The sequence below is a fragment of the Hevea brasiliensis genome, chromosome 11 (genome assembly GCF_030052815.1).
Source record: "Hevea brasiliensis isolate MT/VB/25A 57/8 chromosome 11, ASM3005281v1, whole genome shotgun sequence".
NCBI classification, from domain to species: Eukaryota; Viridiplantae; Streptophyta; class Magnoliopsida; order Malpighiales; family Euphorbiaceae; genus Hevea; species Hevea brasiliensis.
In genome coordinates this window covers 98,727,605-98,742,661 of record NC_079503.1, presented here as the reverse complement: position 1 = coordinate 98,742,661, position 15,057 = coordinate 98,727,605, and the positions used below count along the sequence as shown (strand labels likewise).

General features: G+C 34.2%; 3 protein-coding genes across 5 annotated transcripts; 2 read left to right on the top strand and 1 right to left on the bottom strand.

Annotated features, from left to right (window-relative positions):
• The first annotated feature begins 243 nt into the window (after nt 1-243).
• LOC110654487 (probable carboxylesterase SOBER1-like) lies at nt 244-4,488 on the top strand. The gene is made up of 6 exons (XM_021810496.2): nt 244-594; nt 1,206-1,258; nt 3,443-3,566; nt 3,653-3,774; nt 3,982-4,089; nt 4,163-4,488. Exons 1-6 carry the CDS (start codon nt 336-338, stop codon nt 4,256-4,258), a joined length of 762 nt encoding a protein of 253 aa, XP_021666188.2. The 5' UTR covers nt 244-335; the 3' UTR covers nt 4,259-4,488.
• A 149-nt stretch (nt 4,489-4,637) lies between these two features.
• On the top strand, nt 4,638-6,005 carry LOC110654488 (uncharacterized). Its single transcript, XM_021810497.2, has one exon. The coding sequence runs from the start codon at nt 5,243-5,245 to the stop codon at nt 5,828-5,830; it is 588 nt and encodes a 195-aa protein (XP_021666189.1). The 5' UTR covers nt 4,638-5,242; the 3' UTR covers nt 5,831-6,005.
• A 2,629-nt stretch (nt 6,006-8,634) lies between these two features.
• LOC110654486 (serine/threonine/tyrosine-protein kinase HT1) lies at nt 8,635-14,265 on the bottom strand. 3 transcript variants are annotated; one of them, XM_021810493.2, is made up of 4 exons: nt 12,881-14,265; nt 11,830-12,285; nt 9,149-9,356; nt 8,635-9,028 (listed from the first exon to the last, which is right to left on the bottom strand). In XM_021810493.2, the coding sequence occupies exons 1-4, from the start codon at nt 13,295-13,297 to the stop codon at nt 9,000-9,002; spliced, it is 1,110 nt and encodes a 369-aa protein (XP_021666185.1). In that variant the 5' UTR covers nt 13,298-14,265; the 3' UTR covers nt 8,635-8,999. The 3 variants fall into 3 exon arrangements, with proteins under 3 accessions (XP_021666185.1, XP_021666184.1, XP_057986485.1); XM_021810492.2 differs by having other exon boundaries at nt 9,096-9,356; nt 12,881-14,262; XM_058130502.1 differs by having other exon boundaries at nt 8,635-9,356; nt 12,881-14,258.
• Nucleotides 14,266-15,057: the final 792 nt, after the last annotated feature.

The window sequence follows — 15,057 nt, the reverse complement described above, 5'->3', positions numbered from 1 at the left end:
TGAAGAAAATACAAATAAACGACTGAACTTCTCCCCTTTTAGCAAATGGAAGAAGACAAATACAAATTCACTTTCATTGACACTTTTTTTTTTCTTTGCATATATATATAAATAAATAAAGAGTATTTACACACATAAATATACAATTTATTTTTCATAATTTATAAAAAAATTATATTTATATAAATAAAAAAAAAAACTAAAAATTTAGTACTTCCAATAGTTTCCCAACAAACCGGAGGAGGAAGAAACAGAGGGGTAATCCAAGTAATTTTACATCCATTTCCACCGGTCGCGAAAACTTAAATAAAAGGCATCGCCACAGAAGACCGAAAATGCTAATGAAATCAGGGCCAATTGTACTATTTTCGGTGGTCCTCTGCAGCACGCTTGTGTTTATAGTGTTCTTCCAGCCAAATCCATCTCCTTCTCAAAAACAACACTCCATGGCTCGTAGCTTTATTCTTTGGCTTCATGGATTAGGTGATTCAGGTCCTGCCAATGAACCCATCAAAACTCTCTTCACTTCTCCTCAGTTTGCAACTACCAAATGGTCTTTCCCTTCTGCTCCTAATAACCCAGTCACCTGCAACTGTAAGCTCTATCACGGCTACTTGCATGCATTATAAGTGCGCGTGTGTTTTCTTTTATATGTAATTGAGGGTTTTTCTTTTCTATTTTGCTTTGTTAGGTAAAAATCTTGTTTGGTGATTTGATGAAATAACTGATTATATAGTTGTATTAAGCCCTTTAATTATTGTGATGCATTGATTTGGTCTTCCGTTTTGAATCTCCTTTTGATGTTTCTAATGAGCAAGCTTAGATCCTTTTGATAAATTCCTTTGATAGCTGCAAGCAGCTTTTCAGTTCAATGGTCAAAAGTTTTCGACTGATTATGAGGGACAACCAAGTGATCATTAATGGTTTGTCATATAAGGTAGAATGTGTTGAAATCCATTATGGTGGTCTTAGGATTAATGTTGTTCTGTGTTATACGAGGTGAAATGTGCGGAGAATGTGTGCGTTTGTTCATCATCTTCTCTTCATTACTGGGTACTAACAGATATTGAAGGGATTTTTGTTCCTTTTCTTTTTCCATTGTTTTAGTTTGATGTAAAAACTATGGAATAAGATTAGCATGATTTACAAAGGATGCGACCTCATAAAAAGTTAATTTAGATTTGATAATTTGCTCGTCTTTGTAGATGGCGCTGTAATGCCTTCATGGTTTGACATCCATGAGATTCCCATAACAGCTGTAAGTTCAGCTTTTCCTACATCTTTATAGATTATTCTCTCTCGTGTGAATTTCATTCCAGTTATCTTCGTCATAGTTTCATGGCTTAGTCGGTACAAGTTGTGAGATTAAACTTTTTGTCAGTGATACCTTAATCTTCTGATACATGAAGAATGGACATGCCATCTTCTTACTGCATTTTCATGGATTGGAATAATTTTATAAAATGAATTCATATATAATTGCTTTGCCCTTTTCTGTTTTGGAGTACCTTATTCTTTGCCTGTGAAGTTGCCCATCAATGAGCTCTCAACTTCAAGACTTTCTTATGATCATAATGCTTTTTCTAGGTTGATCTTGAGTCCAAATATTGTATGATGTTTTGGGACAAGGAATGGACAGCTTTATATTTATTTTTTGACTTTATTATTCTCAAATGGCCAAAATGATGCTGCTGCTGTTTATTTATTTATTTTATTTTATTGAAATTTCTGAGATGAGGATTTAAGTTGACTTTGATATTGACCATTGTTTTAAATCACGGTCATGGCCACATTCGTAGTCACGGTCGCGAGTAATAGAAATGGACATGTAATAACCATAACGCAATGGTAACGGCATTTTTTAAAAATTTACAAAGTTTATGAAATGCATACATATTTAAAGATATAATTAAAACTAAGATATACAACTACATAATAAGTATAAATATATTAAATAAAGACGTTAAATTTATTATTTTTAGACATCATTAAAAATTAATCAATTTTTTTAAAAAAAATTAATCAAGTAAATGGTGAATAACTAACCTTATTACCCCCAAAATGAGTGTTTAGCAAGTACTAATTTACACATAATTTAATGCAATTATGCATTACCTAAAAATTATTTATGTAGTATGTACTAATTTACACATAAATATATCTACTAAATTCTTTGATATTATTTTCTAATTATTTATGTATTTACCTAAAAATGATTAAAAAAAGTTCTAAGAATTAGAGAAAATAAACAATAACTCACGTTTGATGCTCTTGAACTCAAAACTTTATAGGGGATTGAAGTTGTAGGCCTTCACTTTGGTAGATTTGATTGTGGATTTGGAGAAAAAGAAAAAAAAGAGAGAATATTGAGTTTGAGAATTGAGAGAAAATAGTTGAGATTTGAGAGAAAGTTGAGACTTTGAATATTTGAGCGACAGCAAATGGCTATGTAACGGCTAGTGACGGTTGCGTAATGGCCGTGGCAGTTACAATTTTTAAAACCCGGTTATTTAACGGGTGTAACGGTCATGGCAAGCCAAAAAAACCTGTAAATAAGGGCCGTTACGTAATGTAATAGCCATTTTTTGAGACCAGGACACTTATTCCCCATGCAGTTGTTCTAGTGGATTCAGAAAATTTTCTCAATGGTAGCAATATTAGCCAGCATGCATATGTACACATACAAAAGCACACAATGTTGGGGCACAATACACGCATTATACAAATAAAAAAAAATTAACAAGAAAAAATCACTGCTACTATCCCCAGAGCATTTTTATACTATCAAACAAATATCTTTTATATGTAAATACAATGGTTTTTATGACTGGAAAACAAATTTACATCTAGAAGCATGTGTTGTAACCTTGTCTCTACAAGGGTTTTTGGCAGAATAGAAAGTGGCAAAGGTGGGAGAAATAGAAGAAATGGGAGAGATTTCAGAGAGAACAAGGGAGAGGAAGAGATGGCATATTCTTGTACTCAATAGGTGGATTGTTTCTGATACAACTCTAATGAATTTATACAATTACAAGTTCTGTTATCCACTCCTGAGCTTGATTAATTTTCCTGTGCTGCAACCCTTACTATTGATCCTGTGCTCCTTATGTTGCAACAGCATGATGGACTAATCTAGTGGTTAATAAGGACTGAGTGATGGAGCAAATATAATTACTTTGCCCAAGTTAAATACAAGCAAAGCAGCAAAAAAGAGCCAGTGGACTGGGCAAACTTGATAAATTTAGTGGTTTAAAGTTGAAATAATCTAATTAACCAAACAATTTTACTAATATTCCTATACCTATACAACAAGAAGAACTAAGCCTTAATCCCAAACTAGTTGGGTCTATAGGGATTTTTTTCGCCATTCAGTTCTGTTTGAGATCAGTTAATCTGCTTACCCCTATTTGATTTATAATTTTGTTGTGCTAATGAACATTAGGATTCTCCAAAAGACGAAAGTGGGGTGCTGAAAGCAGTTCAGAATGTACATGCAATGATAGACCAGGAAATAGCTGCAGGGACAAATCCTGATAACATATTCGTGTGTGGATTTAGTCAAGGAGGTAGGTGTCTCTTTGTGTCTCTAAACATAAAAAAATGATCTTTGTTTTCACTTGCGATCTTGGAAAATCTGTCAATTCTTGTGCAGGTTCCTTGACCTTGGCTAGTGTTTTGCTGTACCCGAAGACTCTAGGAGGGGGTGCAGTCTTCAGTGGATGGGTTCCTTTCAATTCTTCTAACATGGAACAGATTCCATCAGATGCGAAAAAGGTACTTCTAAATGCAGCTTGGTGCTCACTCCTTTCATCACCTATAATTTTAACCTAATTGATTTTTTCCTGTTGTCTTCATGTCTGTAATTGTCGAGTGCCTTGATCTTTTAAAGTAAAAGATAAATAATTTTTTAAGTATAGTCAGGTGTAGAATTATTGTTTTAGCGCATGGTTTAATGGGTTAAATATCTTAAATTTCGAGCAGACACCTATTTTGTGGTCACACGGAATTGCTGACAGAACAGTATTGTTTGAAGCTGGACAAGCAGGGCCCCCTTTCCTCGAAAAAGCTGGCATAAGCTGTGAGTTTAAGGTAATTTACTCTCCCAAATTTTCTGTTAGTTGTTGTTCAACTTCTAAGAAAATTGCCATACATAATTTTGCAGGCATATCCTGGTCTTGGCCATTCAATAATCGATCAGGAGTTGCAATATCTGGAATCATGGATTAAGATTCGTCTGTGTACTTCGTCTGAGGTTTGAGCGACTGGGCTTACATGTGATCATTGCCAAAGGTCATTGTCCGTCGTGGTTTTTCATCATATATGCAGAACCAAGTTTCCTGTTATGCATGTTACAGTAAAAAATAACTTGAGAATATACAAGGCAATTAAAAAAAAATGTTGTAAGCATTGAGTTTGCAGACTTTTAATGTAGCATTGTCTGGAATTTCATCTATTCAGCAGAAAAAATAACCTGCCCCTTATGGCTTATATGATCTTGCCTTGCTGTATAAAACATTGTGATTGTATGCTCACTAATAAATGAAGTTATTACACATCTATAGACAACTGAACAATGGAATATAGCTCTAAAATATTTTGTGATCTTAGGGAAGTGAAATTTCTTCCCGTGATGATAGGCGTTTGTGAAATCTCTAATCAAGTATATGATCTTCATCTTCCCTTGAGTACCAGTTTCATTATTGGGTGATGTACATCATTGCTCAAAACACTCATGAGTGATGACAAAAGGAAGCTGATGAGGCATGAGGTGGTGCATCCTTTTGGGAAGTTCAAACCAGTTGCCTTGAATCTCTGCAAGGGATCACTTTATGCAGGTTGTTTTTGTCAACTAGCGAGTAGATAAGATGCGGCTGTTGCTGATTTCTGATCAAGGCTAGAGGCAACGTTTAGAGGGCCCGGTTTTTTATCTTTTAAACAAACAAAAACGGGCTAAATCAAGTTTTTGGGCGTTGAAGAATTTGTAAGCACCAAATCAAAAATCGAAAAGGCCTAAGGCCATCGAAGCTCACATCACTTGCTGACAAATGAAACTGACAAAAATAGCACCGCCCACACCCTAATTTCTCCCCATGAAACCCCAAAACTACGTCAGCAAAGTCACCAACCCAAGGGAAGTGTTTGCCACATCACTCCTCTTATAAAGCCTCATCAACCTTCCAAATTACGTTCTCTATCCCTCTCCCTCAATTTACAGTTTCATACATTATCGTCGTCATCAACGATGAAGAAGTTATACCGTAGAGGCACGGTGCATCCGTCGCCGCCTATCATATCAGACTACCTGTCCTCCCTTCCGGCTACCATCCTCACCCTCACAGCCGCTCTCTCACTTGAGGACAGAGAAGTTTTGGCCTATCTCATCTCCTGCTCTAGTACAAGTAGCAACTTCTCCAACCATAGCAGGATCACTCAAAAAAGCACTTTTTACAACAAGAACAGTAGCAATGACCATCCTCCTTTCTTCAACTGCAACTGTTTTAGTTGCTACATGAGTTACTGGATTAGATGGGACTCGTCGCCCAATCGGCAGCTGATACACGAGATTATCGATGCTTTCGAAGACGGGTTGTTGGCGCAGGGAAAGAGCAATAACAAGAAGCATAAGAAGAGGAAGGGGAATAACGGGTCTATTGAACAGAAGCTTTCCGAATTGAATTTGAAGAAGTTGGGGGAGTCTGACTCTGTGGGGGAAAGTAGCAGTGGCAGTGGCGGTGGCGATGAAGATGGTGTTGGCGGTGACCAAGGGGAGGGGTCGGTGAGGAGGTTTGTGAGTTTTATTGGAGAGAGGATTTGGGGTGTTTTGGCCTAATAAATTTTTGGAAGGAAAGAGAAAAGAGGTTGGATTTAGGTTTAGATTATGACTAGTTAGGATCTTCTACTCTCCATCTGTATAACAGAAAAAAGGTGTTTCTTCTTGTTTTTGATTTTCTTGTATATTAATTACTCTTGAATGCGAAAAAAGGAAGAAAAGGGTTGGTTATGAGATGAGCATCATCTTCTATGTCTTAAGCTCTCTGATCAATATATGTGCATTCCGATTACGAAACCAGCTGCGGACGCCGCCGGTGGTTCACTTGCAAGTCCTCTCTTTTTTCAGTCAACATTCAATTGTGGCATAATTAGTAAATCTGTTTTATCTGTTGGTTTCTTTTAGTTTAGTTTGATTGCTGGATGGGAAACTAATGCTTTTTCAGCCATTGAACACAGTGAGGCCGCCTTTATGAGTAAAATAAGCACTAAGAAATAGATTATAGTTGGTAAAAACGTTAATATGTTAATGGGTAAATGGTGAATATGTATATCATATGATAAGAAAGAAGCATCTGATACGGCGAGTGGCTATAGATAAGTGCCACTGCAAACGAGGTAGGCAAAAAAGCAAAGGCTTCCATTAAAGCAAAGCAATAAAATGACTACTCTGTCTACTGTCTACATTTGGACCAAAAAAATAAAAAATCTACTGTCTGCTTTTATATATATATAATGAAAGCAGCAGAGCCACTACCACTACCACCAGGCACTTGAGGCCAAACCGCTTTTCCCCTTTGCGAAGGGCATGTATTCTTGGGGAAGTGCAAAAAATATCGTATGAATTTCCATTTTTTATATAGATAGCTCGAGGAAGGTAAATGTATTAATTATTAAATTGAGTTTTTTTATTTAAATTTATATTTTTTATATATATTTTAATTGATTATATATATATTATAAATAATTAATTTAATAATTATTAAATTTATTTTAATATGAATTTAAATTTATATTAAATGTACTTTTAATTTTTAAGTAGAAAAAAATGATTTGAATTTTTGATAATTAAAGTGTAAACATATTTTAACGTTATTAATATCTCAAATTATGGATGATTATCTTAAATGTTTTTTTTTTTTTGTAACTTAAGCATGCGACTAATTTTATTAGGATACAATTGCATCCAACTTGAGGGATTTTGAAAAAGTTTAATGCCTCCTTTCTTTTCCTTTTATTTTTTTTATGAGACAACGTGTCATTGACTATGAGATTTTTGTAATTCTGCTCACGTATTCAAATTCATTAAAATATTATAAAATAAATGAAAATTTTTTTATGAAAATATAGGAAATAGGGATGGATATTTTTGAAATGCCAATGCATCTACAGGCTGCACGCAAGGGTGGTAATGAATTGAATATTTATTAATTTTAATTTAATTAAATTATAATGGGATAAGTTTGAATAGGTTTAAATCCAGTTCAAGATTTATAATTTTAGATATTCATCATCGTCCGAGCTTGTTTTATAAATAATTAATTATATATAAAGATATATATTTTATAATAATATTTATAAATTTTATATTTTAAATAAATAAGTGAAATTTCTAAATGAATGAATTTCACAAAATTTATCACAAAAACTTTTATAACAAAATTACCAATACTTTCACATTTTATTTCTCTTCCCTCAAAAAAATCTATTTTTCCACCCTCATCTTTATATTATTTTGTCATTCTAAACTATTTAATATATATAATGATAAAAATTATTTTAAAAATAATAATATGTAAAATATAAGTATATTATGAGGTTAATTAAAATAAATATAATTATGAATTTATTATTTATTTTACAAGATTAGTATATTAAAGATATTTTAAAAAATAAATGTAAATAAATATTCAATTTTGCGTTTATTTCCAATATAATTTTATAAAATTAAATTCAAATATATATTTTAAGTTACAGTGTATAAACATGAAAATTTATTTTCAAAATAAAAATTTATGTACAAATTAATTTTATCTGATATTTATTTATAAATGAGTATTTTAAATTTCAGCCTGTAAAATAAAAGAAGAAAAAAGTAACAGGGACACTGAAATGATCCAACATTTTGTCCGTGACACGGGAAGATAAAGATTAACCTGCCGTGTTTGACTCGTAAATTGATCCGTTGTCTCATCCATCACGCTCGAGACTTTAAAAAAAATATAAATAAATAATCTACTAATAGGCTTTGAAAAAGGTCACTTAAAAGCAGCCATGCATGCCAATGGCAGTGTGGCGTTTTGGTTTTGCTTTTATCTCTGTCATGTGAGATGTGGGAAAAAGGCATTTTGATACCGCTCTTTGGGTTTACAAACTCGATGGAACCCAACCTTATCCTCGACCTTGAGATGAGCTGAGTGATCCCTTCCATTTTTACAACCCCCCTGGAACTGATACATTAATACCCAAGACGATCGAAAAGAAGCTTATGGACAAGCAATCAAGTAAAGCAACAAAAATGCCAATTACATATAGGTTATCATATTATGATGGTTGTGGCGGGAATAATGATCAGTAATAATTAAGGTTCAGGAATGGTGGGACTGGGTGGAGATTCCTCTAACTATATTGCTTTCATCCTCGCTTATTATTGAAATTTGAAAACAACCCTCTTCTTCATTTTCATTTTCCCTTATCATAGGTCCACCCTGCTGATCTGAGGGGAAGCACTCATTGATAAGTGATGATTAGTGGGTCTTCAAATCTGCCCTGGAGAGACATCTTTATCTCTCTTCCTTTATTAGATATATATTGAAATAGAAGGGAAGAAACACTAGCTATAATTAATCACAAGGAACCTCTGTAGAAAAGGAATAATTACGTATGAACTTAATTAGTAAAATATTAGAAACAACATCCTTCATTTTATACATCGCCATAGCTGGTTTGGTTTGAAGAATCTAACTTGGTGTTTTTTCTAGCTATTGCAAGGAGGATGGCCTATAGCATACCGACCAGCACAACTTGGATAAACCACTCTGAAGCTCCCTCCTACTTAGGAGTTCAAAGACACTTATCATATTTAATATCAATATCACTGCAGCATCCTATTCATTCTTTTCCCTGTGATTTTCACATTCATTCTATTTCTTACAAAAAAAATCGAACTTAACAATTGCTGTATTTGCCTAATCCAATGTGGGGTTCTACCCAACGGCACCCTGTTGACCTTATTGACATGCCACTAGCAGATCATGACCTAAGAAAATTGAGAGAACATCATATACAAGTTAATCACCTTATGGACTTACAAGAGATAGCAATACCTTCCAATGAAGCTATGCATGTACAGGTATAGATGAGCTCATGGATACACAACCTTTCAACCGTTCAAGGATGACATTTCTGCTGACAAGCCCTGGGTGTGAAGTAAGAGGAAGGCCCTCTTTGACACATTCATCATACTTCTCCAAAGCAGAAACTATGTAACTGAAGTCTGGTCGTTTAGATGGGTTTGCTGCCCAGCAACGCTTTATCAAGTGTGCAAGTGCGGGCTGACAACTTGCTGGCAATGGAGGCCGCTCATTCTGCCACCACAAGAAAATTGATACAAGATGAAACTAGCATCAAGCTTTTCCCTATTTCCCCTAACCTTTGGGGTAGAAATTGCAGTTCAAAGTTCAAAACATCAATAGATATTTAGCAACAAAAATATAGGCCAATGCAAAAATGGAAACTTGACAATTATGTCCAATTTAAGGACCCTGCATATAATTTCCATTTTCATAATCTCTGCATGTTTATGCATCTCGGATCCCCATATCTTCTGCAGATTTAAGGATAGAAGCCTCACAGATAATTTCATTTTCTAGTTGAACTTCTCTATTGCTCATTTTTATATTTGTTTCAAGATTCAGAATTCAAATAAATTCTGGCTTGCATTTGAAGCAAGGCGTCCTTTCTACATGTAACAGCCATAGCGGAAGCTCTCAGCTCCCTTGCATACACTTCCTAACATGACTAATCATGAGCTTCCATTGTGTTATTTGTGTCCATAAGTTTAGTTTGTTCTTGCATGCAGCAGACCATCCAGAGGAATACTGGGAGTTTTATTTTCTTAACATTGAACTGTTAGCCATTGATTTTTTTTTTTTTGCAATAAATACAACAGGCAAAACAGCACAAAGGGAAAACCTAAAAGTCTGAGAACAGTAGGGCAGCAGGAGGCCGGCAGCCAAATTGCATAGGAAGTTGGTAGAGGTGAGAACAATGAAGCACCTTTTTTTTTGTGTGATGTTAAATGGTCAAAGAGCAATGCATAACTGACAACACTAGAGAAGAAAAGATCAATCTGCTCTCATGTACTAGGAAAAGGAATGTAGAGAAAGAGTGGCAAAACTCTTCATGCAGAGTCCATTAAGGATTTTCAGCGTTAAAGCTGTGGCCTGTAAATAGCAATTATAATATATGCAGTGAGAAATCACATTGCAAATTTTTCTAAAAGATAAATTCCTTTCTATATTAATATATACCTCTCAACTTGTGGTACCCCTTGCTTTGGTGTGCAAACCCAAGCAAGCTACACAGCAATCACTATCAAAGGATGAACTTAGGGCCTTGTAATGCATTATTCAATTCAAAAAAAAAAAAAATCACTATCAAAGGAACAAGCATATCAAGACCAAACCTTTGCAGCACTACGTGGGTAAAATTATCAAAGCAAGTATGCTCCTTATCCTTAAGTGATAAATCAAACATTTCAGTGTGGAAAAAAAATGAATGTTTCGCTCTTCATATTTAGAAGAAGAAACTTTCCAAGATTGTTTTCTACTAACTTGTACCAAAATGAATAATGCTCTTTCAGAGTCTACTAGCATCAAAATGTTACGCAATAGATATCTGAAACTTTCCACCTAGATTACATACAGTAGGTAAAAAATCTTATTTAGTACGCAATTAGGAGTGACTGCCCAAAAAACCTTTAACAGCTATGGATAAATAAGATAAAGATCACCAAATCAACAGAGAAAGTAGCTGAACAAATAGAATTAACATAATCTCCTCCTCTCTTCTAAGTGTTAGCACTAAAAATATGTTTTACTATTTTAGGCGACTCTGCCCTCACATAATGTACTATTCATGAACACTTAAGAACAAAAGATTCGCATAAGACACTCCAAGTTCTACAGTTTGTATACCAAAGGTAGGCAGCTGAGAGGTGAATTTTGTTCAAAATATTGTGCATAAAACATTATTTCTAATCATCTACATTTGTGGCCTATACAGGTCTAAAACAAACCAATATCACCCATATCGAATGACCTCCTTGACGTAGTTTGAAATAAATTGCAAAACAATACAAATTTGCTTTTCTAACTCTTCCATTAAAATTTTAAATTTTCATTAATTAGGCACTTCAATCACAGGAGCTTTAGAATGAAACAAATTAAATCTTCACCTTCTGTTTTGCACTGCAGAGGAATATCAAAGAAATGAAATATTCGTTGCTACTAATAATTAAAGAAAGAATATATAACAAGTAGAAGTAGATAACTAGATCATCTTCGATTCCAATTGTTAGAGATTAAGATATCATATTGAAAATGTAAAACAATATAAAAGGGCTTATATGTTGTTAGAGTTTAGGCTTTTAGGTTGGATAAGTGCCTCTCACACCAACTATTATAAACTATGAAGAGCTATGTCATGAGGACGTGCAAAACTTGCAGAAACATGGACAGGGTCCATAAAAATGTCTTCTTCAAATTTCAATGCAAACTAGAACATCATCATCATAGCATTTCATTGTGAAGCTCAGTCATTTAATTTGTCTAACGCTCTGATACAGTCTCAACCAAAACATGGAACTAATTCGGACATTTATTCCCATTCTATAGTACTGTTAGCAGAAAACAATTAAAGTCATTGAAGAGAAAGATAAGAATTCAATAAAGGGATGGTCAAAAACAAGAAAATCATGCAAAGGAAGAAATCTAGCAATGAGCATATTATATTTTAAATTAATATGATGAAATTTGCATCAACATGTAGCTATCTGACCTTCTCAGCCACAGCAAATGCAGCCTGTACAGGGGTGATTCCTTGAAAGGGAAGCAAAGCTGTAGTGAGCTCCCATAACACAATCCCAAAGCTATAAACATCAACTTTTCGAGTATATGGTTTTTCCTTGATCATCTCAGGCGCCATCCAGCGGTAAGTTCCCTTGTTTCCTTTGGTTTCTCGGCACTGTGTTTCTAGACAAGATGTACCAAAATCTGCTACCTTAACCCGCATTTCATCATTTAAAAGCAAATTATTTGATTTGAGATCTCTGTGGATCACTCCTTGTGAATGAAGATACTCCATTCCTCGTGATATATCGAGAGCTAACCTCAGTATTGTTTCTGTCGAAAGAGAGTAGGGCTCTTTCTTGTTGAGATACATCCTCAGTGTTCCTTGTGACATGTATTCTGTGATGATACAGTACACCGGTGGCCTTTTACAAGCTGCAATGAACTGTAAAGAAGTTGGTTTACCATCTAGCACTAAAAAGTTGCAGTTTTGACAAGCCATCTGTCAAAGTGAAATTAAAGGTTTTTTTTTTTTTTAAGAAAAAAGAGTAATTTATGGATGGTGCTACGTCTAAATGGTTATTTAACAGGCAATCATGCAAACAAACAAGACCAAAGCCTAAATTTTCAAAGCACACATGCTAGAAGTCAGCAAGTTCAAGGTTGAGAAAAGAAAATATGAAAGATGAAATTGTAGATGAACACATAGTTGGGCCAAAAGCCTTTGTCAAGTTGACACCCTTGATATTTGAGGTATTCCCACTTTCGTGGTCAAACCATTATAGCATTGCAGCCACAAAAGCTCAAAGATGACATATGGGATAAACACAGGTGGTCTAGAATTTAATAAAATTTTCCAACTGGAATCCATTTTCTTGATAATGTTTTTACATGCTACAGAAATGCCAAGAACCATTGATTACGTTCATTTCTTTTCTATGTACTCTTTCATTCAATAAATTTGCAGAAGGAAGCAAATATAAAATTATAAATATAACAAGACCATGTGTTTTCAATTAAACCGGAAAATAAAATATTACCTGCACTATGTTGGGATGAAAGAGACGCGAAAGCAAAGCAACTTCTGATTTAAATTGCTGCTCAAGCAAAGCTCGAGTCTCCTCGTTTTGTTTTGGAATTCTCACCATTTTCACAGCAACCGCTCTCTGCTTATATATTCCACGATAAATCCTACTGTGTGCCCCAGAGGCAAACTTGTTACCTATAAACAGCTGCGAAAGGTCAGCAGTCCATTCGTCTTGATCCTCCTTTGATGCCTCCCAGGCCTCCATATTCTCAGACTCCAATATCATTGACCATGATTCCAAGCTGTCAAATCTCTTCTTCTCCATGTTCTCCATGTCAGAGTTCAACTGGGTTTTCGATGAGGAAGGAATTGTTAACGGTTTGCTATTCGATCTACGAAGGCGAAACGCATGGAAACATGAACCCGCCATTTGAAGCGGCTCTTCTTTCTCTAGCACTTGCTATAGTAGGGAGGGTGTTTGTCGCTGTGCAGGATATTGTGCGTGTCAAAACAAACAATCAAAAGGAGTTTTCCTTCTGAATGTGTGAATTGATTTTAGAAAGTGCATGAACTGATTCAAAAACATGGATTCCGCAGAAAAATTGAAAGGAAAGATGGGTTTTCATGAATCGATCGAAACAAGGACGAAAGGAAACCATACCGAATTCTTGAGAGGGAAAAAAAAAAAGAAAACAGAGCGAGTTAATCAACAGAGCAGTTTCCATTTGAAAAGATGCTTACTTTGGAAAAGAAAAGGAGATGCCATCATAGTTCATAGAGACATTTAATAGAAAAATAAATTTCATGTTATGGGGATTCGATCATGCAAACGAAATTCATGAAGATGCAGAGAGGGAAGAGACTTTCACGGCTCATTTCCAAGAGATCAGGCCGTATGATGAATTCAAAGCAGAGACTTCAGGGAGGTCTCGTGAACGCCCCCATTCACAAGTTGGGAGCCTTTTTGTTCTCTGTTTCTGTTTTCCGTTTCCCTTTGGACCATAAATGCTAAGTGGCCACAGCTGTAAAAAGGTTTTCATTCATAAGAGAGATGATTGACAGGTTGAGCTTTGCATATGATTCAAAACTTGGGATATATGCCCAATTGCCTATCCTTTATACTTTGTATGTACACGTGGAGACTGAATGGAGAAACAATTGGCAGATCACTCACCAACCATTGCAATCACTCCATTTTCCTTTTTCCTGTATTGACTGATTGCTCTGGTTAAATTACATAGGCAACCACTGGAATGATTTTTTGGGAGCTTCTCCTTCATCCTGGTGTGAACCAATCCAATGTACGGCATAGTTGCATGTGATTTAGAACAGTATTCTGATCAGCAAGTGGCTGTGAATTGGAATTAGAATTAGATGATAGTAATTCATGCTTAATTAAGAACATGCATGTCAACTTCTCTCTCTTCCTTTTTATTTTGGAATATGTCTCATTTTAGACGACTATTATTGCTTCTCCATATTTGAGTTTTTAGTTACGGCTTTCCAAGAAAGAAAGGAATGAGATCCAACTTGACATACAATAATGCTTGCACCTTGAACATCACCTCACCACAGCAACTTGGCTTTTGCTGTTAAGCTATAAAATATGCCTTTTGCTCTATTTTCAAAGAATAATTTAAGTCCAATGGCATTCCATCAAACCTAAGAGTTTGAAATAAATTTGACAATTGTATCTCATTCCACCTGCTTCAATCTTCAAATCCAATAGTTGCTTAATTTGATTTATATAAACACTAATTTAAATATACAAACATTTAAAATTTTAAATAATTATGTATTTAGTAAAAATATTTAAGTTTGATATATTTAGTAAAAAAAACAACTTATAAATATATTTATTATTAAAATATTAAAAAATTAAATTATTTTATTAAATAATAAATTATATTCACTCAATATTTTATTACTATAATATTAGCAAAACATATTTCAATCACATTACAATATAGTTTAATTTTAAATTAAATAAACAAATATTTTATAGATAAATATTTCGTCAAAATTAGTAAAATAATAACTTTTAAATTTATTAAAAATAATGTAAATAATTTATTTAAATTAGTGCAGAAAAATAAATTTATTAGTATGAGTAGGAGAATAAATACATAACAATATACAGTGAAATTATAAAATTAAATGAGAAAAATATTGTCACGACCCAACCTATGG